The 23860-nt window shown below is 52.1% G+C and overlaps 1 protein-coding gene across 1 annotated transcript in view; it reads left to right on the top strand.

The window, feature by feature from the left end:
* Positions 1-23860, top strand: part of LIMD1 (LIM domain containing 1) — a 70258-nt gene that overhangs the window by 10287 nt on the left and 36111 nt on the right. The window contains exon 2 of the mRNA XM_086698440.1: positions 22052-22153. Coding sequence (XP_086554566.1) covers positions 22052-22153 — 102 coding nt within the window. The remainder of the gene's footprint in view (positions 1-22051; positions 22154-23860) is intronic.

The following is a 23860-nucleotide window of genomic DNA, read 5'->3' as shown; positions in this document are numbered from 1 at the left end:
CCAGACTGTGTGTGATGCTTAGAAGCAAACGTTGGACGAAATGATGCTTCAGGCCCATCCGGCAAATTGAACAGAGACCTTTCCCGAAAACAAAGCAGGCCTCCAAAATTCCCAAGGCCCATTAATGGCAAGGGTAGTACTTGCCAGCAAATATTTATATCTGCTTCAGGTTTTGTTTTTCACTTGTCCCCTCCCAGGGAAGCCAGCTGGACACGGAATGTCAGGGTCACGTTGGAAGGCTGGAGACTTTCTGCTCGAGTGTTTCAAAGGGAATACTTTAGGGTCCACAGCCGGGCTATTTTTAAGTTTTGAGAGCCATGAGTTTAGACTTGGCCAAGTTCCCTCCTCATCCTTCTTGGTCTGTGACTCAACTCTGCGCATCCCAGGAGAGCGAGGACTGGTTACTCCCGGTTACTGGAAGTCTGTTGGGAGCATATCAGGGACCTTCATCTTTTCTCCCCCACGCACGTATCCGCAGCGTATAAAAGGTTCTGGAAGCCTGCCCTGCCGCTGTCACTGGAGAGGAGGGGCCTCGAGTTCAGTGTGCGTCTGCCCTTCAGCCAACCCTGGGAAATGTAAAGACCCAGGTAATTTGAGGATGGGTGGCTGAGGCAGCCCGCTAATAATGCAGGCCCTGAGTCTGGGGGCGCACACACATCCCAGCGGGCTTTGGCCCGGACAGCATGTGACGGTCATTTCGGCATGCACACAGTAGCACGCTTGCTTGCCTTTTGCTGACCAAAGCCCCTCTGACCATAATAGCAGCCTCCCTGTTCTCTCGAGCCCCCCTTCCGGCAGGGTGGGACCAAGTTGTGGCCATGTTTGCTCACACGATGGTCAGGGCTCGCCCAGGGCATCTGGGTGGAGCTCTCGCGTCTGCTGAAACATCGCCCGGCCCGTTCTCTCTCCCCCCCTCTGTGGCTTGCATCGCTTCCTGATGAGGCAGGGAAGTGGCAAATTTGGAAAGATGGGCTCAGGGGGCAGCCCCGCTGACCGCTGGCCACGGTGGACTCCAGGGCGTCTGCTGACAGAGTCCCCATCACCGTCAACGTGCTGGCGGCCGGCCTGCCTGTGCCACTCACCGACGGTGCCAGTTTGGGCATCTGGCTTCTCGTTTTTTGCCCTCGGTTTCCTCACCTCATGGGGACTGGATGTCCTGTGCTCTTTATCATTCTGTTCCCCTCCCGGTGCCGCGAGCCAGTGACGGGTTCAGGGCTCTTGGCAGAAAAGCCCGGGATGGAGAGCGCGTGAAAAAAACGTGTGTGTGAGCGCACACTCCCTGGGCAGCAGGCGAGTGGTTGGTGACGGCAGGCACTTCTTCGAGTTGGCCCTGCCGGGTCCCTCCTCCAGGTCACTGTCCCCAACCGGGGGGACCCTGAAATGCCCTTCTCCCACTAATAATGCTCTTAACTGACTTCACTCGTGAGATCAAAACCACATTCTTGGGGGAAAAACACTTAAGCTCATGTAAAGTGGCACTTGAGAATAATAAGGAAAATGAGGAAGTAAAATCCAACACCAAATTAATGATAAGATTCTAAGTACAAAACACAGGGCCTGGTGTGTAGAAAAATAAAAAGTTAAGACGTCTCGGGGGCACCTGGGTGGCTCAGCCGGTGAAGCGTCCAACTTCGGCTCAGGTCATGATCTCGAGGTCTTGGGTGCGAGCCCCGCGTTGGGCTCTGTGCTGACAGCTCGGAGCCTGGAGCCTACTTCGGATTCTGTGTCTCCCCCTTTGTCTGCCCCTAACCCACTCGCTCGCATGTTTTCTCTCTCGATCTCTCTCTCTCTCTCAAAAATAAATAAAAACTTAGAGATGTTAAGATGTTTCAGTCACAAATCCACCATTGGCTCAGCAGCAGTGGACTGGGAAACCGTGGAGGCCACAATGCCATTGCTCTGTCCCCTTGTGCCCGGCGGCGGTTGTGACGCTCTGACAGCCGATCAGGGCGGAAGGCTGAGCTGCTCGGTCTGGGACTTGGGTGCGCCACACGGCTGAACCTTGGAGGTGCTGAACCCCCGGTGTCTTCTAAACTTGGGAGACACTCTGGACCTTAGGGTGGACTTGACACTTGGCCACGTTTTGAGAAGGGAATTTCAGCCAGAGAGCACGAAACCGGGGTGAGTCTCTGGACCGCCCTTGCCGGTGGGGCTCTAGAGTCCTGAGGCTAGGCTTGTGGGCGTGACCCCCCCAGCGACCGGGTCACTGGCTCTCCTGCTGGGTCCCCGGGGCTCTCGGCTGCCCCTCCCCCACCTCTGTCCGTCACCACATCCAGTTCCAGGCCCAGATGACATACTCCCTCCACGGTCATTAGGGAACACCTACTGTATACAGGAGGCGGAATTAGGATTTGCGGGGCTTGCTTTGTGCCCAGACCTGTTGCTTAGCTCCACTTGCTGGGATGTGGGCTCCATGAGTGGGGGCGGGGGGCGTCCCTTCTGTTCGCCCTTGTGTGCCGGGGCCCAGGGCAGTGGCTGGCACCCGGCAGGCGTGCGGCAAAGACTTGCTGAATCAATGAATGAACACCGTGGCCAGCAGAGGGATGAAGAGAGTCCCCGACTCCCTCCCAAGTGCCGGCCCTTTGAGTGGGGACGTTCCTGCTGTGGTGCACGCACACCCCGGGGCCCCTTCACACCCCACGTGCACATGCCGGGGCGTGCGTGGGAGGCAGGCACACCTCACCCTGACCCGGAGGCACCCGGACGAGGTGCCGCCCGGGTGGAAGATGCTCCGGGTAGCCCAGGACCGGAGTGGCCGGAAGAGGCTGGGATGCCGTGGTCCGGGTGGCAGAACTGCGGGGCCCAGAGTCCCGGGGAAGTTTGGACAGGAGCAGGGGGAGGTGCCGGCAGGCAGACGTGTGTGTTCTTATCTGAGAGGGCGTTCATCTTGTCCTGAAGTCAGAATTTGCAGAACTGCTTGTGGGTTCTCGATCGGCCCCGGGCTGACTCTCCGACGGCCTTTGTGCCTCAGTTTCCCCGTCAGGAAAACACGGGCATGGCTGGTGGGAAGACTAAATTAATTAACGTAGATCTGCACTGTCCAGCAGCTGGGAAGGACTTCAGAGTGTGCCGGTCCCCGTGAGGTGTGCTCTAAGGGTGATATCTCCTCTGGGCCAGACTTGATATGGCGAAAAAATGTCAAACAGCTCATTAATATTTTTACATTAGTTCTGTGTTTAGTGTTTGTTACTTTGTTTATTTATATTTGAGAGTGCAAGCGGGGACAGGCAGAGGGAGAGGGGGGACAGAGGATCCCAAGCAGGCTCTGCACTGACAGGAGAGAGCCCGATGCGGGGCTCCGACTCACGAACCACAAGATCATGACCCGAGCCAAAGTCAGATGCTCAACCCACTGAACCACCCAGGCGCCCCAAGCTCACAGGTGCTTAAGATGTAGTCTGTCCAGTCGCCACCGCCCCGACACGAGCGCACTGAGGCTGTGTGCCTGCCGCAGGAGGACACGAGATGGCCCTCACAGCCCCTTGAAGTGTGTCTGTTCTGATGGAGGAAGAAGGTACTCTGTGATCTGAGCAGGTGGTCCTCGTAGCTGAGCCAACGTTCCAGGACCTTAAAAACACATTCAGTTTCGCGAGGACAGGAGGGACATCCAGGGGGACTGCACGTCCCCTCGCTGTCCTTCGAGAAAGGAAAGATGGTGTTTCTAGTAAGAGAGGTGGCGGAAGGCCCCCCGGGACTGGGCTCCTCTGGGCCCCGGCCAACAGGGGCCCGCACCCCGCACCTCTGGCTGGGCTGTGGAGGCCTCGCCTGGGTGTAGGGAGGGGAGCCGAGATGGGTGGCTTTCCCAAGGAGCCTCCAAAGGCCCGATTGCCTGCGGCCCGTTCCGGCGTGGCCGATGCCGTCCTCTCTGGCGGTGGGGCTTAGACAGAGGCCCTTTGGGGGCTGGCCTCGGAGGTCAGTGCAGTGTTAGAGCCAGCCCTCCCTCCTCGGCCTGTGGCCCCCGGCTGCCACCCCTCGGTGTCAGTGGCTGTGTGGGTGTGGGGCGAGGCAGCCCTGCCCTAGTTTAGAGCCAGAGAGCAAAGGAAGGGAAGGGGGAGGGCAGCAGGAAGAAGGGATCCGATGCTGAGTAAGCCAGCGGGGCCTCAGCCCAGCTGTGTGCTTTGTTTGTGGGGTTTCAGTCTCCGCACTGGGTATCGGAGGGCAGGCCCGGGGCCTTTCTGCCGCGTGGCCTTTTCTGACCCAGCCGTGGTAGTGGCTTTGTGTCACTTCTGCTGCACACCGTTGGCGAAAGCAGTCACCTGTGCCTGAATGGGGGAGGGGTGGCAGACTCCCCACCTGTGGATGGAAGGAACGTCGAGGAATTTGTGGCTGTGTTTTTATTTTATTTTATTTTATTTTATTTTATTTTAATTTTATGTTTTAAAGTCCACTTATTTATTTTTGAGAGAGAGAGAGCATGCGCCTGAGTTGGGGAGGGGCAGAGGGAGAGGATCCCAAGCAGGCTCCGCACTGTCGGTGTGGAGCCCAACGTGGGGCTCAAACTTAAGAACCACGAGGTCATGACCTGAGCCAAAACCAAGAGCCGGACGCTTAACCGGCTGAGCCACCCACGCGCCCCGGGTGGCTGTGATTTTAAAAAGTTACACGTAAGCACAGCCTGGAATGTGTCGTTGGGTGAGTTGTAACAGATGCTGGCACCCGTGTAGCCCCCCTCCTGTCAAGGTATAGTAGAGTTCCAGCCCCAGGAAGTTCCCTCCTGCCTCTTCCAGTCCGTGCCCACCCCCCGCCGAGCACTTTTCTGATTTTTTTCATCGTTTATTAGTTTCGCCTGCCCTAAAACACAACATAAATGGATTCGTGCGGTGTTCGTATTCAGCCAATATCCTCACTATTCACGGATTCTGTATTTGCGAGTTTGCCTAATTGCTATTTGTCACCCCAGAATCGACTCGTAGCGCTTTGGCGGTCATTTGGGGACATGTGCGGAGGGGTGAAAAATGTGAGTGGCCCCCCACACACATTCCCCGCTGAGGGTGAGCGGGGCGTTGCTCTGCCTGCTTGTCTTAGCTCTCACTGTAAATAAGTGTCTTTTTTGTGGTCGTTTTAGTGCCATGGTTTTTGCATTTTTGTGCTCTTGGTGATTTTTCTGTATAAAATGTTCCTCAGGGACAGTGCTGAAGTGCTGGGTGGTATTGGTAAACTCGAGAAGGCTGTGATGTGCTTTAACGGAGAAAATACCTGTGTTTGATAAGTTTCGTTCAGGCATATGTCCTGATGCTGTTGGCCGTGAGTTCAGTGTTAATGAAGTCAACAATATATGTTAAATAAGTCATCTTTAGGGGCGCCTGGGTGGCTCAGTCAGTTGAGTGTCCGACTTTGGCTCAGGTCATGATCTCATAGTCTGTGGGTTTGAGCCCCTCATCGGGCTCTGTGCTGACAGCTCAGAGCCTGGAGCCTGCTTCGGATTCTGTGTCTCCCTCTCTCTGTGTCCCTCCCCTGCTTGTTCGTGCATTGTCTCTCTCCTTCTCTTCCTCTTTCTCACTCTCTCTCAAAAATAAACATTAAACAATTTTAAATAAGGTGTCTTTAAACAGAAACACAGATAAAGCGAGGTTATGTACTGACTGGTTGATGCCAGTGTTACGACCAGAGGCTGGCGGGAACCTAACCCTGTATTTCCTCCAGGGGGGGCGATGTTCACTATTCGATAATTCGGCATTTGCGGTGACTTCATGGAACGTTATACCGCGAATATCGAGCATCGACTGTCGTCCTCTTTTGTCTGGCACCGTTCACGCAGAGAACGTCTGTGAAATTCATCTCTGTTGCTTCTGTGTGTCAGGTGTTGGTCTTTTTTTCCTTTTTTTTTTTTTTTTTAACCAAGTAGCATTCCATTCGGTGAGTACACCACACTTTGTTTTTCCACTTCCCTATTGAGGAATGTTTGTCTTCTTTCCTTCTGGGGCTGAAGGAGAAGTCGGCTATGGTCATTTGTGTCGGGATACGCTTTCACTTCTGCTGGGTAAATACCTAGGAGGGGAGTTGCTGGCTCATAGAGTAGGAGTGTGTTTAACTTTTTCAGCAGCTGCCAAAAAGTTTTCTGAAGGGACTGGGCCATTTAGCCTTCCCCCAAGTAGTATGTGAGAGCCCCCACCCCGTTTCCTTCTTGATGTGCTGTTTCCAGGGTTTCTTTGGGCTCTGCTCCGCTGGCTACTTTCTCAACTGGCTCCTCCGTGAGGAGGGCACTTGGCTGACACCCTTCTAATTCCTTCTGTTAAAATAACTGTCTTCACAGCCGATTTTTCAACCCTTTTTTGGTAGTTACTATGGTCTCAGAAGGGTTTGATTTTTTTTTTTTTTTTTTCCCACCAGCTTTCACTAACGCGGAACACTTGCATGGTTTTGCCATTTCCAAAAACTCACGCGCAACTAACTGTGGGAAAGTCAGAAGCTCTGTGCCGACAAAAATGATGTGCAAGGGACCGATTGTTCCACTTGGGGGTAATCACTGTTAAGAGAGACTTTTGTTCTGACACACAGCTGTTTAATTTTTAGGCCTCTGAGGGAACGAGAGTGAACTTTGTTGGAGCAGTGAGTCCCTGGTGAGAATTATCCTGGTGAAGGGCCCCAGGGGAGGACACACAGCTAGAACTCAGAAGCCAGCGAATGAAGCCTTTTCCTCTTGAGTTGCTTGTTTCTGGTTCTTGCTGGGAGACTTTGTGTCACCCTGGTGGCTTGATTTTTTTGAAGGCCGGCCAGAGTTTAATTTTTTGCAGGTGATCATAGGATCAGAATGGAGAGCTGGGGGCCCCTCCTCCCCCTGGGCCTTGGGAAGCTCTTCTCCGGACCCTCCGAACAACCCCTCTTCGTTCCTCTGGGGAACCAGCAGTGGGAGGGGGCAGCCAGAGTGGGAGATCGCTTCTGGTGGTTAGAGAGTCTTTCCTTCTGGGGGCACCTGAGTGGCTCCGTCGGCTCAGGTCATGAGCTCACGGTTCATGAGTTCAAGCCTCGCATCGTGCTCTGTGCTGACAGCGTGGAGCCTGCTTGGGGTTCCCTCGCTCCCTCTTTCTCTGCTTCTCCCCTGCTTGCTCTGACTCTCTCCCTCTCTTTTTCTCAAAATAAATAAAAAACCTAAAAGAAAAAAAAAAAAAAAGAATTTTCTTCTGTCTGGCCAGCAAGCAGTCTAATTTAGGATCTGATCCCGTCAGCAGCTGGGACAATCCCGTGAAAACAAAACCAGGTCCTGTCACTCCTGAGCCCAGAAAGAATCCTCATGCCCTTCTTCCCGTTCCTCACTCAGCAAAATCACGTCTGTGTCTGTACTGCAGATGGCTGGCCTACTCTGCAGATTCTAAACGACATATTCTCAGAAGCAATGCTTGTGTCTTTGATCAGAAAGGGGAATTGACGATGTGCCCCGTCTTAGCCTCTCGGTCAAGCAGCAGACAGGTGCGAAGGCCCCTGGTTTGTGGTGGGGACTCGGACCCAGTCCCCCCACGTTGTTCCCACGCAAGGCGTGGGGCCGGTTACGGAAGGAGGGCTGTGCCCGGCGCTTTACCAGCACCATCTCACGTTTCCGGCGGCCCGCAGAGCGCCCAGTATTGTTTCCTGATTCGAAGATGGGGACAGAGCAAGGAGGTCACTCATCCAAGGCCGTGCATGGGGTTAGCTGCAGAATCGAGAGAAGTGTGCTTCCAGACTCTGTGTTTGTCCCAGGGGCAAAGTGTGGGTGGTGGTACCTCCCAGCTGGCACGGGAGGGGGAGACCCTCCCCAGCCCGCGGTCTCCTGCTCCTGACTCCCTGGGGCAGCGGGCGGAAGAGAAGGAGCCAGGGCTCTGGAAATTGGAGAGCACTGACATCCCTCCCAGCTTGAAGTTTCCAGCACCTTCGTGTTCTTTTCCTTCTCTGTGACACCCTTTTTCCTTCTTTGGTGAATGCGTATTTAAAGCATCTCTAAATCAGCCTTGTGTTCATCTAAAATCTTTTTTTTAAGTGTTTATTTATTTATTTATTTAAAAAATTTGTAATGTTTGTTTATTTTTGAGAGAGACAGGGTGAGTGGGGGAGGGGCAGAGAGAGAGGGAGACACAATCCAAAGCAGGGTCCAGGCTCTGAGCTGTCGGCACAGAGCCCGACGTGGGGCTCGAACTCACGAACCGTGAGATCATGACCTGAGCCGAAGTCGGACACTCATCGACTGAGCCACCCAGGCGCCCCCAGCCTTGTGTTACAATGAAAAAAGTTTAGGATTTTATTTTTCCTTAAAAAAAAACAAAAACAAAAGGCTTTTCTTTCTGGTTCCACTTGGATAGCTGTGGCTGTGGCATTGGGCTGTTGTCTGAGGTGGGGGTGTCCCAACGCTCTGGGGTGAACTTACGTCAAAGCCTCTCTGTGCCTCAGTATCCCTTCTGAACCCAGTGTGCATCCTACACTCAGCCTTGCTCTGTCGTCTGTGGTTGGGGTGTGGGATGGGATCCTGGTCCAGATAAAAGGACATTAGTGGGACAGTTGGTAAAATTTGTAAGATTTGAATAAGGTCTGTAGATTAGTAAATATATGCATATCCATATATGTGTATATGTATACATACATGTATATGCAGATATGGGTTTTATCAGTGTTAATTTTCTGAATTTTAGTGATTGGAATCATATAAATACTAACATTTGGGAAATCTGGATAAAGGGTATATAGGAAGCTTTTGCAGTACTTAAAAAAATTTTTTTTGTAAGTCTGAAATCACATGAGAAGACCCTGGAAGGTGAACAGTCTTGGGGGTGGCGGGGTGGGTGTGGGGTCAGCAACTCCATGCATAGGCTGGCTGTGAGGCCACAGGGTGCTCTGAGGACTTTGAACTCTTCCCGTAGGTGTCAGAGACTGAGCATTTTTGAGCAGGAATATGATGTGGTGAATACACATTAAATTTAAAACATTCTTTAAGTCTTAAAAAAAAAATCCCACCACTATTTCTGAATATGAAGGTAATATATCTTCATTGTAGAATGTTTTAAAAAATGCGTAAGAGCTTAGGAACAAGGGGTGCGTGGTGGCTCAGTCGGTTAAGCATCCGACTCTTGATTTAGGCTCAGGTCATGATCTCACGGTTCGGGAGTTCGAGCCCCGCGTCGGGCTCTGTGCTGACAGCTCAGAGCCTGGAGCCTGCTTCGGATTCTGTGTCTCCCTCTCTCTCTGCCCCTTCCCTGCTCATGCTCTGTCTCTCTCTGTCTCTCAAAATAAAACGTTTAGAAAAAATTAAAAAAATAAAATAAAATAAAAACCACTCATAACCACTCTTCATAGCGTATCTGCATGTGTAAATATATTAAAGAAAAAGAAAAGAAAGCAACCTACTACGTACTGGGTGGTGGTCTCCTCTCCCTTTGTTTCATTTAACATTGTATGATGAACATTTTTCACATCTTAAGATGAATTGGGCAGGACTGTGTTGTCCGCCACATGGGGCTATTTAAAATTAAGTTTAAGTTAATCAAGATTAAATGTAAATTAATTAAAATGAAATGAAATTACAGATTCAGTTACTTACGTGTCCTAGCCACATTGCTCAGTAGCTGCCAGAGCTGACATCGTGGACAGTGCGGATAGAACATTCTCATCACCGCAGAAAAGGCCCTATTGGACGGTGCTGCTCTAGAATAGTTAAAACTTCTAGAATACGTAAAAGTTGCCCAGCGTTTCTTTAGCTCTACCTCTGCATTTGGGGTTTTATATTCTTTTCTGGTTGGCACACTTCAGCGTCTTAATAACATTTTCGTGAGCTTGCTTGTTTCTTTCCTAACAGCTTCGTGGAGATGTAATTCACATCCCATAACCCACCCTTTGAAAGTCGACAACTTAGCGGTTTTTAGGATGGTCAGAGTTGTGCGGCCGTCCCCAGTATCTGATTTTAGAACACCTTTATCGCCCCCAAAAGCAAGACCCCACCATTAGCAGATGTCTCCCTGCTCCCACTCCCCCCATGCCAGGCAGCTGCTAAGCTACTCACCGCCCCTGTGCACGCCCATCTTTGGCCGCATGTTTTTTTTTTTTTTTTTTTTTGCTTAGGAAAAATCATCTTAAATTGCTGGGTCAAGTGGTGTGAAGGTTTTTTAAGGCTTTGGGTACGTTGTGCCGCCCTGCCCTCCGGAAGGTGTTGTCCACATGCAGGCTTGCCCCAGCAGCGAACAGAGATGCCCTTTTCTCGGCATGCTGGGCGACACCGTTGTTCTCATTGCTTTTCCTCTTTGCCGGTGGCCCAGGGCACGTGGCTCCTGACAAGGTAGAACACGGTTTCCTATGCTGAGTGGCCGTTACGCGTCAGATCAGATTTGGGAAAGGTTGCTGGGGGGTGTGCCTTGAACCCTGTGTACCCCTGGGGAGCGGAGGGCAGGGAAGGTTGGAGGCCAGAGAACGGGGGTGCCCTGGGGCAGGTGCGAACCTGCAGGCAGTCTGGCAAGGCTCGCTCTAGTCTGCAGTGATTGGGAAACTGATGGAAACTTCCTTCCCCACCGCGATGCAGCGAAGCCATCGCTGTTTTGAGCAGCTTTCGGAGTGAAGAAAGCGGACTGGCGCAATGACCCCGTAGCCCAGAGTGGCCTTAAATACTTCCTTTGTGGCTTGGGGGGAGTTCCCTCCGCCTGACCCTGGAGCTTCGGGGTGCATGGGAGAGAAGGCAGAGGCAGGGGAGGCCCGGGAGCCTGGTGGAATGCAGTTGGTTGTGTTACCTGCATCCATGGCTCTTGACCTTGGCTGTTCCCTTAGACTCATCTGAGGTGCTTTGGCCACGCCCCCAGACTGGCACCAGAGTCTCAGAGGTCATGGTGGGCATCTGCACTGAGTGGCATAGCCAGACTAGAGAAGTGACCGTCTGCATGGGCCAGAGGACCCAGCACCCACTGCCTCTGGGGGTTTTTGTGAGCTTACGTGGGGCCAGGAGGGAGACTGTTGCCGGGGTCATTGGTCCAGCTCTGCCCCAAAAGCTTGGCCCCTCTTCCAGAACCTGTTGACTCCCAGAGCCACCCAGGTCCACAGGCTGCAACCTTCGGCTGAAGACAAGACCTTGCTCGACTTGTGTCCAGAGTAACTTGTTCAGATGTGCCCCCAGGGAGACCTGCTCCCTCCCTGCCAACCCCCAAGCTTTGATCGGATGCCGCAACCCTTGCCTGGATCCCTTTCCAGCACAGTAGGTGGTTCGTGGCTGTGCGATCCCACATGACACGCAGCATCCGGGTGGAGTAGAGAGGATGTCCTGTGATGGCCACAGTGGGGTCGGGCGGCTCCCAGACGCGTCCCTTCCTAACTGAGAGAGGGGTACTCACCGGGATGGGACGAGGCCCAGGTGTGAGCTGGGGGGGTGCCTTCCCCATGGGCTAGCCCGGTGGAGCCTTCTTATTTCAAACCTTATCATAACAACAAAAGGTGCCAACCTGGTCATCACCCGGGTTGGCTGTGCGTTCAGGTAAGGGAAGGCTGCGGGGTCCTCTGTCTGGCTGTCCGTAGGAAAGAGGCAGGAATCCTGTTGCCAAACCTCGAGCTAAGGCTGCTTTGCTGGCCTCCTTGTTTGTAAATCCAGCCTCTGCAAGGAGTGGGGAAGGTGCCGTGGCCCTAAACCTGGTTTGTCTTTTGGCTGTGGGTGCGCGTGAGATCAGCCAATACCAGTTTGGAATAACCCACTTCGCGTGGAGCACTGCCCAGGCTGGGTGGTGTCTGTATTCGGTCAGTTATCCTGTGTAATTGGTTCTCAAATAGCCTTCCTGGAACTTGTGGACAGGGGCTGGAACGTTCCAGGAGGCAGAGGGAGAGTAGGCTCTGTCCCACCCAGACCAGAGTGGTTTTCCTAGTGTCTGTTATATGTAGTTGAGTTTCCACTGTGTTTTTTTTTGTTTTTTTGTTTGTTTCTTTTTTTTTGAGAAAAGTTTCTCCTGCTTTAAGCATTTTGAGAACCACTGCTGTGCACACAGAGAGGCCAGCCTGAATTGTGTTTCTCCAGTGCCGGTAACCTTCGGCCAAAACAATGGCAGTGGTGGTAATGGTAATAATAAAATGTCAAATTGCTGTAGTAGTAAAACTTGTTTGTTTCCTTCTGGAGAGTTGGAAAGCTCTTAGGAAGGCCTGTTTTATTGCTTTGGCTTCTTAAGGACATTACGATCCATCATAGCGTTAGTAGGGGTTGTCGCTGGTGCCCGTTTTTTCCGCTAATCACCTGGAAGACCGGAGAGAAAGCTCTGGACGAGGGCTCAGTCGGTTAAGCATCTGATTCTCGGTTTCGGCTCAGGTCACCATCTCGTGGTTCGTGAGTTCAAGCCCCACGTCGGGCTCTGTGCTGGCAGCACGGAGCCCGCTGGGGATTCTCTCTTTCCCCTTCTCTCTCTGCCCCTCCCCCCCCCAAATAAATAAATAAACTTAAAAAATTAAAAAAAAAAAAAAGAGAGAAAGCTCTGGACAACCGCCCAAGGCCCTGGCCCGCCCACTATGGCCTCCCGGATGACAGCCGGGCTAGCTTGGGAGGGGCAGATCCTGTGTCGAGGTAGGGGCCCTGTCTTCCAGGAGGTTCTGGTGGGGGAGTGGCCCAGGACGTCTGAGCCACATGGGTCTGTGACCGTCTTGGAGCCTCCATGGAGGAAACCTTGGCCCCTTGCAGCCCCTGGTGAATCCTGCCTCCTACCTTCGGTGTGCAGAGTATCCTCCTTCTCCAACACCACACACACCTCCTGGGTCAGAACTTCACTTCCTGTCACTTCCCATGTCCCAGGGGGCCCTCCGGGAGTTTCCCTGCGTCCTGTCCCCGCCTCCGGGCCCTGCTGGCTCGTTGCCGGACCATTAATCATCCCACAGTTGTACGCTGCGTGTCTCTGGCTTTCCTGTCTCTGCGCCTTCTCTTACCTTTTCCTGAACCTGGCTCACCCTCCCCTCCCCTCCCCTGCCTCTGCCGTTTGAATGCATTCAGCATTCAGCGTTTATCTGGCACCTGCCGTGTATGGGGCACTCTGCTGTCCTTGTGTTTGTGGGGATGCTAAAGTAGAAAGCCAGGCCTCTGCCCTCAGCAGGCTTATTTTCCAATAGGTAAGCCCTACCTGGGCCACAGGCCGCAACAGACGGGCGGATGAAGTGCTTGAATAATCCTCGGTGGCTCTTTGCCTCCCGTTGTACATCATTTAAAACAGGAAACTGTCCCTAGTCCTTGCCCTTTCCTGTGGGAATATTATGATCTTTAAAAGAATCCCATACAGCCACTTTGGAAGACAGTTGGATGGTTGTTTTGGTTTTTTTTTTAAACCAAACTAAACATACTCTTACCATACAACCCAACAGTCTTGCTCCGTGGTATTTCTCCAAATGAACTGAAACTTACGTCCACGCCAGCATCCGCTACGTGAATATTAATAGCAGCTGTATTCGTAATTGGCCAAGCTTGAAGGCGACCCAGATGTCCTTCAGGGGGTGAACGGATGGTCCATCCTTGGCCCTTGGAAGGATGGAGGTCCATGGAACTGTGGTCCATCCAGACAATGGAATCCTATTCGGCGCTGAACAGAAATGAGCTATCAAACTGTGGGAAAACATGGAGGAACTGTAAATGCGTATTACTGAGCAAGAGATACCGATCTGAAGAGGTTACATACTGTACGATTCCACTCCCATGACGTTCTGGAAAAGTAAAACTATGGGGGCAGTGAGAAGATCGGTGGCTGCCAGGTTGGGGGAGGGAGGGAGCACTAGGTGGAACACGGAAGATGTTTAGGGCAGTGAGACTCTCCTGTATGATGCTGTAATGGTGGTTATGTGTCATTCTCCTTTTGTCCAAACCCACTGGATGGTCAACACCTCCTGTAAACTACGGACTTTGGGTGATGATGTGTCAGCGTAGGTCCATCAGTTGGAACCAATGTAGCGCTGTGGTGGGGGGATGGTGATAGTGGGGGAGGCCGAGCATGTGAGGGGGGCAGGAAAATACGGAGACTCTCTGTACCTTCTGCTCAATTTTATTTTTATTTTTATTTAAAAAAAAAAGTTTTAATGTTTACTTATGTTTGAGAGAGAGAGACAGACAGAGCGTGAGCAGGGGAGGGGCAGAGAGGGAGACACAGAATCCAAAGCAGGCTCCAGGCCCTGAGCTGTCAGCACAGAGCCCAATGCAGGGTTCGAACCCACGAATCGGGAGATCATGACCTGAGCCAAAGTCGGACGCTTAACCAACTGAGCCTCCCAGGCGCGCCCCCTTCTGCTCAATTTTAATGTGAACCTAAAACTGGTCTCACAAATAAATTCTATTAACAAAAGTGCCAGAAACAAATAAGCCAAACTGACAAATGTCATGTTAAAAAAAAAATCACCCCGATCTATTGGTTTTTTTTTTTTTTAAGATTTGTTTTAGGTTTATTTATTTTGAGAGAGGGCAAGCATGAGCGGGGGAGGGGCAGAGAGAGAGGAGAGAGAGAGAGAGAGAGAGAGAGAGAGAGAGAGAGAGAGAGAGAATCCCAAGCAGGCTCCATACTGCCAGCACAGAGCTGACGAGCTGACTCTGGGCTTGAACCCACGAACTGTGAGACCATGACCTGAGATGAAACCAAGAGTCAGACGCTTAATCGGCTGAGCCCCCCGGGCGTCCCCAGGGTGGTGATTCTTGAGAGACGGGAAGGAAATGAGACGAGCCCTGTGGTTGTTGCAGCGTGCTGGCTTGAGAGAGTGTCCACACCGCACTCTGTCATATACGCACACAGGGAGGGAGAAGTTGAGGCAGAGCCCGGTGAACTCCGTGTGTTGAAATGCAGCTGACAGTCTGAGGAGACAAAGGCAGCGACAGTTCATAGGACTCTAGCAAAATCTTTACCAGGCGTGTGTCTGATAAAGGGCTCATAGCCCCATTCTAAAGGGAATCCTCACAGCTCAACAAAAAGAAGAAAAATGGGCCAAAGATTGGGACAGAGCCTTCACCAGAGAAGGTGCAGGATGGTAAATCAACACACGGGGAGGTGCTCAGGTACGACACCGTTAGTGAGTAGGAAAAAGAAAATGAAACCACAAGGAGACAGCACTATGGACCTCTTCGAATGGATGAAATTAAAAAGACTGTCATTCCGAGTGTTGGCAAGGATGCAGAGAAATTAGAACTCTAACAAGCTGCTGGTGGGGCTGTAAGATGTTAGAATTTCTCTGGAAAAACAGTCTGGCGTCTTCTTAAGAGGTTAAACATACGCTTATCGTAAGACCCAGCCGTTCCACTCCTAGGCCTTTCTTTACCCGAGAAAAAAAGGAAATACATTTCTATACAGACACTTGTATACAAGCAGCTTTTTTTGTAACAGCCCCCGACTGGAGACGCCACAGACCTCTGTCATCAGGGGAGCGGATAAACAGGCCGTGGTATATCCAGGCAATGGAATACTACTCAGTGCCGAGAAAGAATGAACTCTTCGTGTGACGACACGGGTGAATCTCAAAATAATTATGCCGAGTGAAGGAAACTGGATAAGGAGAGAGTACATATTCCAGAGTCCACTTGTAGAACCTCTAGAAAACACAAACTGAGGGGCGCCTGGGTGGCTCAGTCGGTTAAGTGTCCGACTTCGGCTCAGGTCATGATCTCGCGGTCCGTGAGTTCGAGCCCCGTGTTGGGCTCTGTGCTGACAGCTCAGAGCCTGGAGCCCGCTTCGGACTCTGTGTCTCCCTCTCTCTCTGCCCCCTCCCCACCCCCCACTCGCACTCAGTCTCTCTCTGTCTCTCAAAAATAAACATTAAAAAAATTTTTTTAAATCTTATCAACTTGTACACTTTAGATGTGTGACATTTATTATATGTAAGCGCCACCTCCTGAAAGCTGTTTTCAAAGAGGTCCCTCCGGCCATGGTTTGGGGAACGGGTTTCAGGCAGTAAAGTCTAACTGCAGGGGGAGAAATGCATATCCCTTCCTCTCTTCTAAACATTTGGTTCCTTCTTTCCCTCCCTTTCTTCCTGGTTGACGCGCTCAGATGATGATAGTGACACGTGATGACATTTTCTTTTGTTGTTGTTGTTGGACATTTCTCTAAAATCCTATAGCTGAGGGGCCACGTGAAAGCAGAGGGGTCTGGTGGCCTTTCTTCTTGCTGAGCCCTGCTTTGTAAGAACTCACTTGCGTTTCTTCCCTCTATCTGCTGCCACTCATACTGGTGACGCCGGGACATCAGGTCTGGGGGCCCTTCCCACCCCGACCCGCTGGCCGTCCCAAGATTCCTTTCAATTCTGACACCATCTACCTGTCGGTAATAAATCCGAGTCCCCACGGCCCCCTCCTCAGGTTTGATCATTCGCTAGCACAGCTCACAGAACTCAGGGAAGCATGCCTGCCAGTTTATTTTATAATAGCGTGCACGATAAAGGATACGGATGAACAGTGGGGTGAAGGGATACATAAGGCGGGGTCCGGGAGGGGCCCGAGCCCAGGAGCCCCTGCCCTGTGGAGTCAGCCCAGAAGCTCTCTGAACCCCGTGCTTTGGGGATTTTTATGGCAGCTTCATGTAGGCAGGATAGATCGTTACCTCGTTTTTCAGCCCCTCTCTCCTCTCTGAAGGATGGGGCTGGGGCAGAAAGTTCCGAGCTTCTTATCACGGCTCCGTCTTTCCAGTGACCAGCCGCCATCCAGGAGCCCACCGAGAGTTGCCTGGTTAGAACAAAAGACGTTCCTGCCACCCAAGAAACTCCAAGGGATTTAGGGGCTCTGTGTCAGGAACTGGGGTCATAGACCCAATGTTAGAAGGAACAGGGACAGAGGCCAGTATATATATATATATATATGTATATATATATACGTGTGTGTGTGTGTATATGTATATATACGTGTATATACACGTATATATATATGTATATATATACACACACACGTATATATATACGTATATATGTATATATATACGTATATATATACACACACGTATATATATATGTATATATATGTATATATACGTATATATGTATCTGATTTATATATATATATCTGATTTATATATATATATGATATATATGTATATATACGTATATCTGATTTCATGAGCTGGAGCCTGTCTCCAGCCCTGGGCACTTAGTGAACTCACAGTGCAGGACCGTAGGTGGGATTGGTCAGCTCAGCTATCAGAGGTGGCAGATTCTGGTTCCCCGCATCCCTGGGTGACGGCTCCCTGAGGACCGTCACCTTGCTCACTGTCATCCTGCCGGCATCTAGCGGGAGCCTGGTTCTGAGTGAGTGACAGAGAAGTATCTGTGGGCTGAATGCTTCGGTGGCAGTGTCCCTCCAGGAGGGCAGGAAGAGCTAAGTGAGGGTCTGCATTGCAAAGGGAGGTGACGGGGGGGGGGGGGGCTGTGGCTGGGGTCCCAGGCGGGAAGACAGCCTATGCACTTGGGGATAGGGCAGAATGAGTGGTGGGCCAGGGTGGTCAGTGGGAGCTCCGGGGCCGGGCTGGGCTTGGGGCCGCATCCCTGAGCATGTGGTTTGTTGAGGGTGAGGAAGGAGCCCTCTTTTTTTCTGAGTGTGGCAGGAACCCCCACAGCCTCCAACGCAGCAGGGATATTGGGACCTTTGAGTTAGAACGTGGGCTCATGTCACATCTCCCAGACCGTGTGCTCTTCTGCAAGTTACAGCACTTTTCTAGAACTTGGCTTTGAGAAAGGGATGAAAACTCCCAGCGCAGGATCTGGTAGGTACATTATTCCCTAGAATATGAAATTTACTTTTTTGCCCCTCACGAAGGAAGACTAGATCTATTTCCTGCCCATGAAGTACTTTTTTATTTTCTTTTTTCTCCCCCTCTCTTTCTTTTCACATTTTCTTTAATTTTGAGAGAGAGCGAGCAGGGAGAGGAACAGAGGGAGGGGGCAGAGGATCCAAAGCAGGCTCTGTGCTGACAGCAGTGAGCCCGATGTGGGGCTCCAACTCACCAACCGGGAGATCGTGAGCTGAGCCGAGGTCGGCGCTCACCCGGCTGAGCCACCCAGGCGCCCCCGTGAAGTACTTTTCTGTGCATTTACCACAAGGCACAAGGATGAAATGCTTTCCCACCTACCTGGCTTCTTATGGGCTCTTCCTCGCTCTGTGACCGACGGCTTAGAGCATCAACGCCTTCCTTCCTTGCTTTGTGTCGGTGCTGGATGATCCGAGTGGCGGGAAAGGAGGTCAGCAGCCCGGAGGACGCGGGCTGCTGGAGTAAGAGAAAGTTCCCTGGAAGCAGAAGTGAGTAGGTCAGAGCCCTCGGGCGAAGAGGAAACCAGAGGAGAGCGTTGCTGTGCCGGCTACGGGGAGCGAGAAAGACCTGAGCCGCCGTGATAAAGTAGCAGGAAACCCCCGGGTGGCCCGTGCACCTGTTCTTGTCCACTCGATGACGCTGTCCTCCTGCCATTGGCTTTACGAGCAGGGGTGGGAGAGGGCGTCTGATCCCATTCCCCAGATCCAAACAAGATGAGCGCACCCTCGATGGGAGGCTGGCCTCTTCCCGCGTCCGCCCCGTGCACAGGTAGAAGGGCTGCCCACACCTCTGCGTCTCACCCTCCTCCGCTCTCTGCATCGCTACGGTGGCTTAAGCCACGAGGTCACCGTGGTTAACGGGGAAGAAGTGATGCTGCCTCGGCCGTGGTTTTGTTCCGTGTTTGTGAACAGAGTTATAGTCCCGGGGCTTTGACCCTTCCATCCGGTCCGTGGATGGTCTGCTTTGACTGTGCTTTCGCGGCTGCCTGACGCACCAGCCTTTGTTGCTTGTCGTAGCGAGCTCCGGTCAGGTCGATCCGCGGGCTTGGGAGACTTGTCTGGAAGTGGATCGCGGGATCACCGAGTAGTATAGTTAATACCATCCCGTGGCCTGATATTTGATGGGTTTTTTTTTAGAGAGCGTTTCTTCTTCAGGATCACATTTGCTGAAGATGGACGGGAAGGGCACTGGGGAGTTTGCGAGGGTGTTGGAAATATTCTGTATCTTGGCCGGGGTTTGCCTGATGTAGGTCATTTGTCAAAACTCATCGGATGGTAGACTTTCCGTTTGTGCATTTCACCGTTTGTGAATTTTCTCTTGAAAAAAAAACAAAAAACAACTGTCAGCAAATAATGAAGTCTTCTTAATGGTTTGCAGGCTGACGTGTTTGGGGCTGAGGCAGACTGCTCTCTGCACCTTACTTCGAAATGCATCAAAAATAAGAAGGGTTGTTGGGCTGACTGACAGCAGAATGATCACACCCAGAGAATTGGGGTGGCGTGCGTATGGGTGTTTCCCCCACGATTCTTTCAGCTTTTCTGCGTGATTGAAAATTTCAGGGGCGCCTGGGTGGCTCAGTCGGTTAAGCGTCCGACTTCAGCCCGGGTCACGATCTCACGGTCCGTGAGTTCGAGCCCCGTGTCGGGCTCTGGGCTGATGGCTCGGAGCCTGGAGCCTGCTTCTGATTCTATGTCTCCCTCTCTCTCTGCCCCTCCCCCGTTCATGCTCTGTCTCTCTCTGTCTCAAAAATAAATAAACGTTAAAAAAAAATTAAAAAAAAAAAATTTCATAATAAAATGGTGGAACAGAAGAACCGTAGGTAACTACTACTTGTGTTCTCCAGCCCTTTCCATAAACAACTTCCCGCCAACAGCTACTTTTCCTGGCTGTTCCTACAAACGGCCTCACCTGCTTCTTGAAGGCAGTGTTGGTGAAGTGAGTTGAGGGCCCTGGGCTTGGTGAGCCCTCTGTGAACCTGTTGTGCGTGCTTTCACAAACCACGTGTTAGCTTTGAGGTCGACACAGTTCGTCAACTTGAATCGATAGGGCTCTGCAACACAGGGCTTTCCATCCTGTAGGCGGAAGGCTGGGCATTTGCAGCCTGAGAACTGCCCGACACCAGCATTAGGAAAGGGTGCTTGAGCCCCCGCCGACCGAGAACACAGGCTGGTTGCCAGCTGGACACTGGGGAAGCTCCGCGTGTGTATGTGTTCAAAATTTTAAGGTTATACCGTATATTTAAACATATGCAGACAGCTTTGACACTAGACCTTTTCTAGTCTAGAGAGAGCACTTCTCTTGTAAGACTTTTTTTAATGTTTATATTTGAGACAGAGAGAGAGAGAGAGAGAGAGAGAGAGACAGAGTGCAAGTGGGGGAGGGGCAGAGAGAGAGGGAGACACAGAATCCGAAGCAGGCTCCGGGCTCCGAGCTGTCAGCACAGAGCCCGACGCGGGGCTCGAACTCACAGGCCGTGAGATCATGACCTGAGCCCAAGTCAGATGCTTAACCGACTGAGCCACCCAGGCGCCCCAGATCTGTTTTTAATTGAGAAGATGCAAGAAGTAAAACCAACGATAATTTTATAAGAAACCACTCTTTTTTTAAAAAACTTTTTTTAGTGTTTATTCTTGAGAGAGAGAGAGAATGAGTGCAAGTGGGGGAGGGGCAGAGAGAGAGGAAGACAGAGTCGGAAGCAGGCTCTGGGCTCCGAGCTGTCAGCACAGAGCCTGACACGGGGCTCGAACTCACAAACCGTAAGATCATGACCAGAGGCAAAGTCGGACGCTCAACCGACTGAGCCACCCAGGCGCCCCAAGCAACCCCTCTTTGTATTTTGGCATATTTACTCCCTGAATTTTTGTTTTAATTTCATGCATCATTTACATAACTGTGATGTTTTTCATTTGAGTGCAATGAAGGAGTTCTTTGAAAAGGAAGCCCCAGCGACTCCTTTATGTGGACTGGCCCAGAGCCTGGGCTACAGCCGCAGAGATTCTGGGTTGGTCTAGACAGAGAGACTTCCCGCTTACTCACAGAGTACGATCCTGGGACGACTGGAACTTCTTAAAGAGCCCGTTTGACGTGGAAGCAACTTTTTGCTGAACACAGTAGCGTTATTGCATCCTTGTTACGTGTGTGCCTGGCCATTGAACGTCTGCCAAGTGGAGGGGGCTGTACCAGGTACTCTTGGCGTGTCCTCTCCCCGTAAACCTGCCAGGGGCTGCCATCATCCCACCCTACGGGTGAAACCCCAGACGGCGGGGAGTTCAAATGATCTGCCCTAGTCACATAGTGCATGGATTGTGGGGTTCTAGTGCGGGAGCGGGATCGATAGCTTTGTAGCTGAGGCAGGACCAACTCCAGTGAACTTGGTGGTTTGCAGAGCGGCCTTTACGGCCATCGGCCACTTCTGGGAACACGCAGGTGTTCCTAATTGAGAAGTGATGCTCCCAGAAGTTTCCAGGTTAACTCACGCCGCGTGGGAATCGAGTGGGCGGGGAGGCTAAAGGTTAGAGGCTAATTTCTGTTTCATCACGTTGCCGTCAGAGCCGGAGAGGGGAGAGGGAGGGAGGCCTGGGGACTTGAAGGGACAAAGGGTGGGTGTAGGGTGCCCGGCAGGGGAGCCTGTGAGCAAAGGCTGAGAGCTGGGACCCTGGGGGGAGCTTGTTTGGAGGTGAGGGGCAGGGAAGGGCCATGGCCTTGCGGCCTGCCAGACATGGGGCTGGTGGCCTGATACGTCTGCAAAAAGTGAGGCTCATCAGGGCACCTGGGCGGCTCAGTAGTGTCTGACTCATGATTTCAGCTCAGGTCACGATCTCACAGTTCGTAAGTTCGAGCCCCACGCCAGTTCGTAAGTTCGAGCCTCTGTGCCGGCAGAGCCTGCTTGGGATTCTCTGTCTCTTTCTCAAAATACATGAATATACTTTAAAAAAAAAAAAAAAAAAGTGAGGATTGTCAACCCTAGTTGGTTCCCATTGAGAATTGAAGGAAAGGATTTTGTTGAAATCGCCCGACCCGCATGCTTGGCAGGTTAGGATCATGGTGCGGTGTTTTTGGATGCATCTGATAAATAGTGGGGGCCTTTGAAAGCTTTGGGCTGGGGTGTAGATCGGCAAAGCAGAGATTTTTCTGAATATCAGCACGCCATTATGGAGGTCGGCATGGGGCTCGGGAGTGGGGGCCTGAAGGCCAGCTCCTGGAGTTGAAAAGCTGATGGAGAGAGAGAGAGAGAGAGAACGATCTCAAGGGAGTAATCCACTGGATTTGGTGATGGTCCGGTTATGGGGAGGGACAGGCATCTCGCTTTGTTCATTGGCTTTTCTATGACTCAGTTTACTCTGTCTCTCGCCCTGACTCACTGGCGTGTTCTTACTTTGCAGGAGCCTGTGTGAAATGCAGCAAAGGGGTGTTCGGGGCCGGCCAGGCCTGCCAGGCCATGGGGAACCTCTACCACGATGCGTGCTTCACCTGTGCGGCCTGCAGTAAGTGTGGGGCACGTGGGGGGACAGGGACCATGGGGACCAAGAAAGGGAGGACCGGGGAGAGCATCCATCCTCGAGACACTTGACCCAGGCCTTCCACAGTGCCACAGAAAGGCAGGTGGGGGGCCTCGGGAGCCCCCAGCACAGGGCCCATCGGAGGGAGGAGACGTGCCAACGACTGCCCGGGGCCGGCCTCGGTGAAGCGATGAGTGGGTTCCAAGCAATCTGTGATAACGTCAGGTTTGTAACGCCTATCAGAGGTCTCAGAAGGGTTGGGGGGGGAAAGCGTTGGGATCCTCCATCATCTGCCCCATTGTCCGTCACCTCCCCCACCGTGGGACCAGCCCATCGAAAGTCCGTCAGTTACTCCAGTGGGAGGCGGGGCCCTTTTATAATTCTGGGACCCCACTCTTTGATTTGGAGGCTCCTCTGTGGGTGTGAAGTGTGAGCGTGTGCGTGAATGCCTGTGTGTGCACCAAGGCGTCAGTGCCTGTGAGCGCACACGCCTAAAGGCCTCTCCACTCCGTACACGCAAATTAGGAGACCAGGCCTGTGCTCAGCCCCGCGGACTGCTCATCGGGTTGATGGCAAGCGCAGTGGAAGATTCTAGCACATTCGGGATGTTTGCCAAGTCTGACCAGGTCACGAATTGTGCTTGTTTTATGGTCTCTACCGAAGGTTAATTTTGAGGAGGATTTTTTAGAAAACGCCCCGCTGATGTTCTCTGGTCCTGTGCTGAGGCTAGCGGCTATCAATGACAAGGAAACAGTACGATAAAGCCGGAGCGTCTGGGACAAAGGGGTCTTGTTATCTGGCCCAGTGGTTCTCAATCCTGGCTCTTCACTAGAATCCCCTAGGAGATTTTCTTTCTTTTTCTTTTTTTTTAAGTTTATTTATTTTTGAGAGAGAGAGAAAGAGAGATAGCGAGCACACAGGGGAGGGGCAGGGAGAAAGGAGAGAGAATCCCAAAAAGGCTCCATGATGCCAGCCCAGCGCCTGATGGGGGGCTCAAACTCATGAACCGTGAGATCATGACCTGAACTAAGATCAAGAGTTGGACTGAGCCACCCAGGTGCCCCTCCCCTAGGGGCTTAAAAATTTTTTTTTAATGTTTATTTGTTTTTGAGAGAAAGAGAGAAAGAGAATGAGCCAGGGAGGGGCAGAGAGAGGGGGAGACACAGAATCCAAAACAGGCTCCAGGCTCTGAGCTGTCAGCCCAGAGCCTGACGTGGGGCCCGAACCCATGAACTGTGAGACCATGTCCTGAGCCGAGATCAAGAATCCGACACTTCACCGACTGAGGCACCCAGGCGCCCCTCCCCAGGGGATTTTAAAAGCCAGTGATGCACCAGTCCCATGCTGACCAGCAAAATCAGGAGCGCTGGGGGTGGAGTTTCTAGAATGGGCAAGAGTGCTCTTCCTGTCTCCTCAGGCGACTCCAGGGTGTGGTCAGGCCTGAGTGTCTGGATTAGTGCCAGCGGAGAAAGGAGGGGGAGAGAGTTTCTCTTGGCTGGTTTGCGGCACCCTGAGAGCCTCCTGCTTCCCAGTCTAAAGTCAGCCAGCTGGGTACAGACCCGGCTCCCAGCCTGCCAAGCTGTGATGATGGCTAGGCATACGCCTGGGTTCGAAACCTCATACGTGCGTCCTCACTGCGATTTCCCATAAGACGCGTGCCGGAGAGGCCACGGTTTGTGCGTTGATGAGTAT

The sequence above is a fragment of the Puma concolor genome, chromosome A2 (genome assembly GCF_028749965.1).
Source record: "Puma concolor isolate L17-30 chromosome A2, mPumCon1.1.hap2, whole genome shotgun sequence".
Classification (NCBI taxonomy): Eukaryota; Metazoa; Chordata; class Mammalia; order Carnivora; family Felidae; genus Puma; species Puma concolor.
The sequence above is the reverse complement of the archived record's forward strand: the minus strand, read 5'-3'. Positions and strand labels throughout refer to the sequence as shown.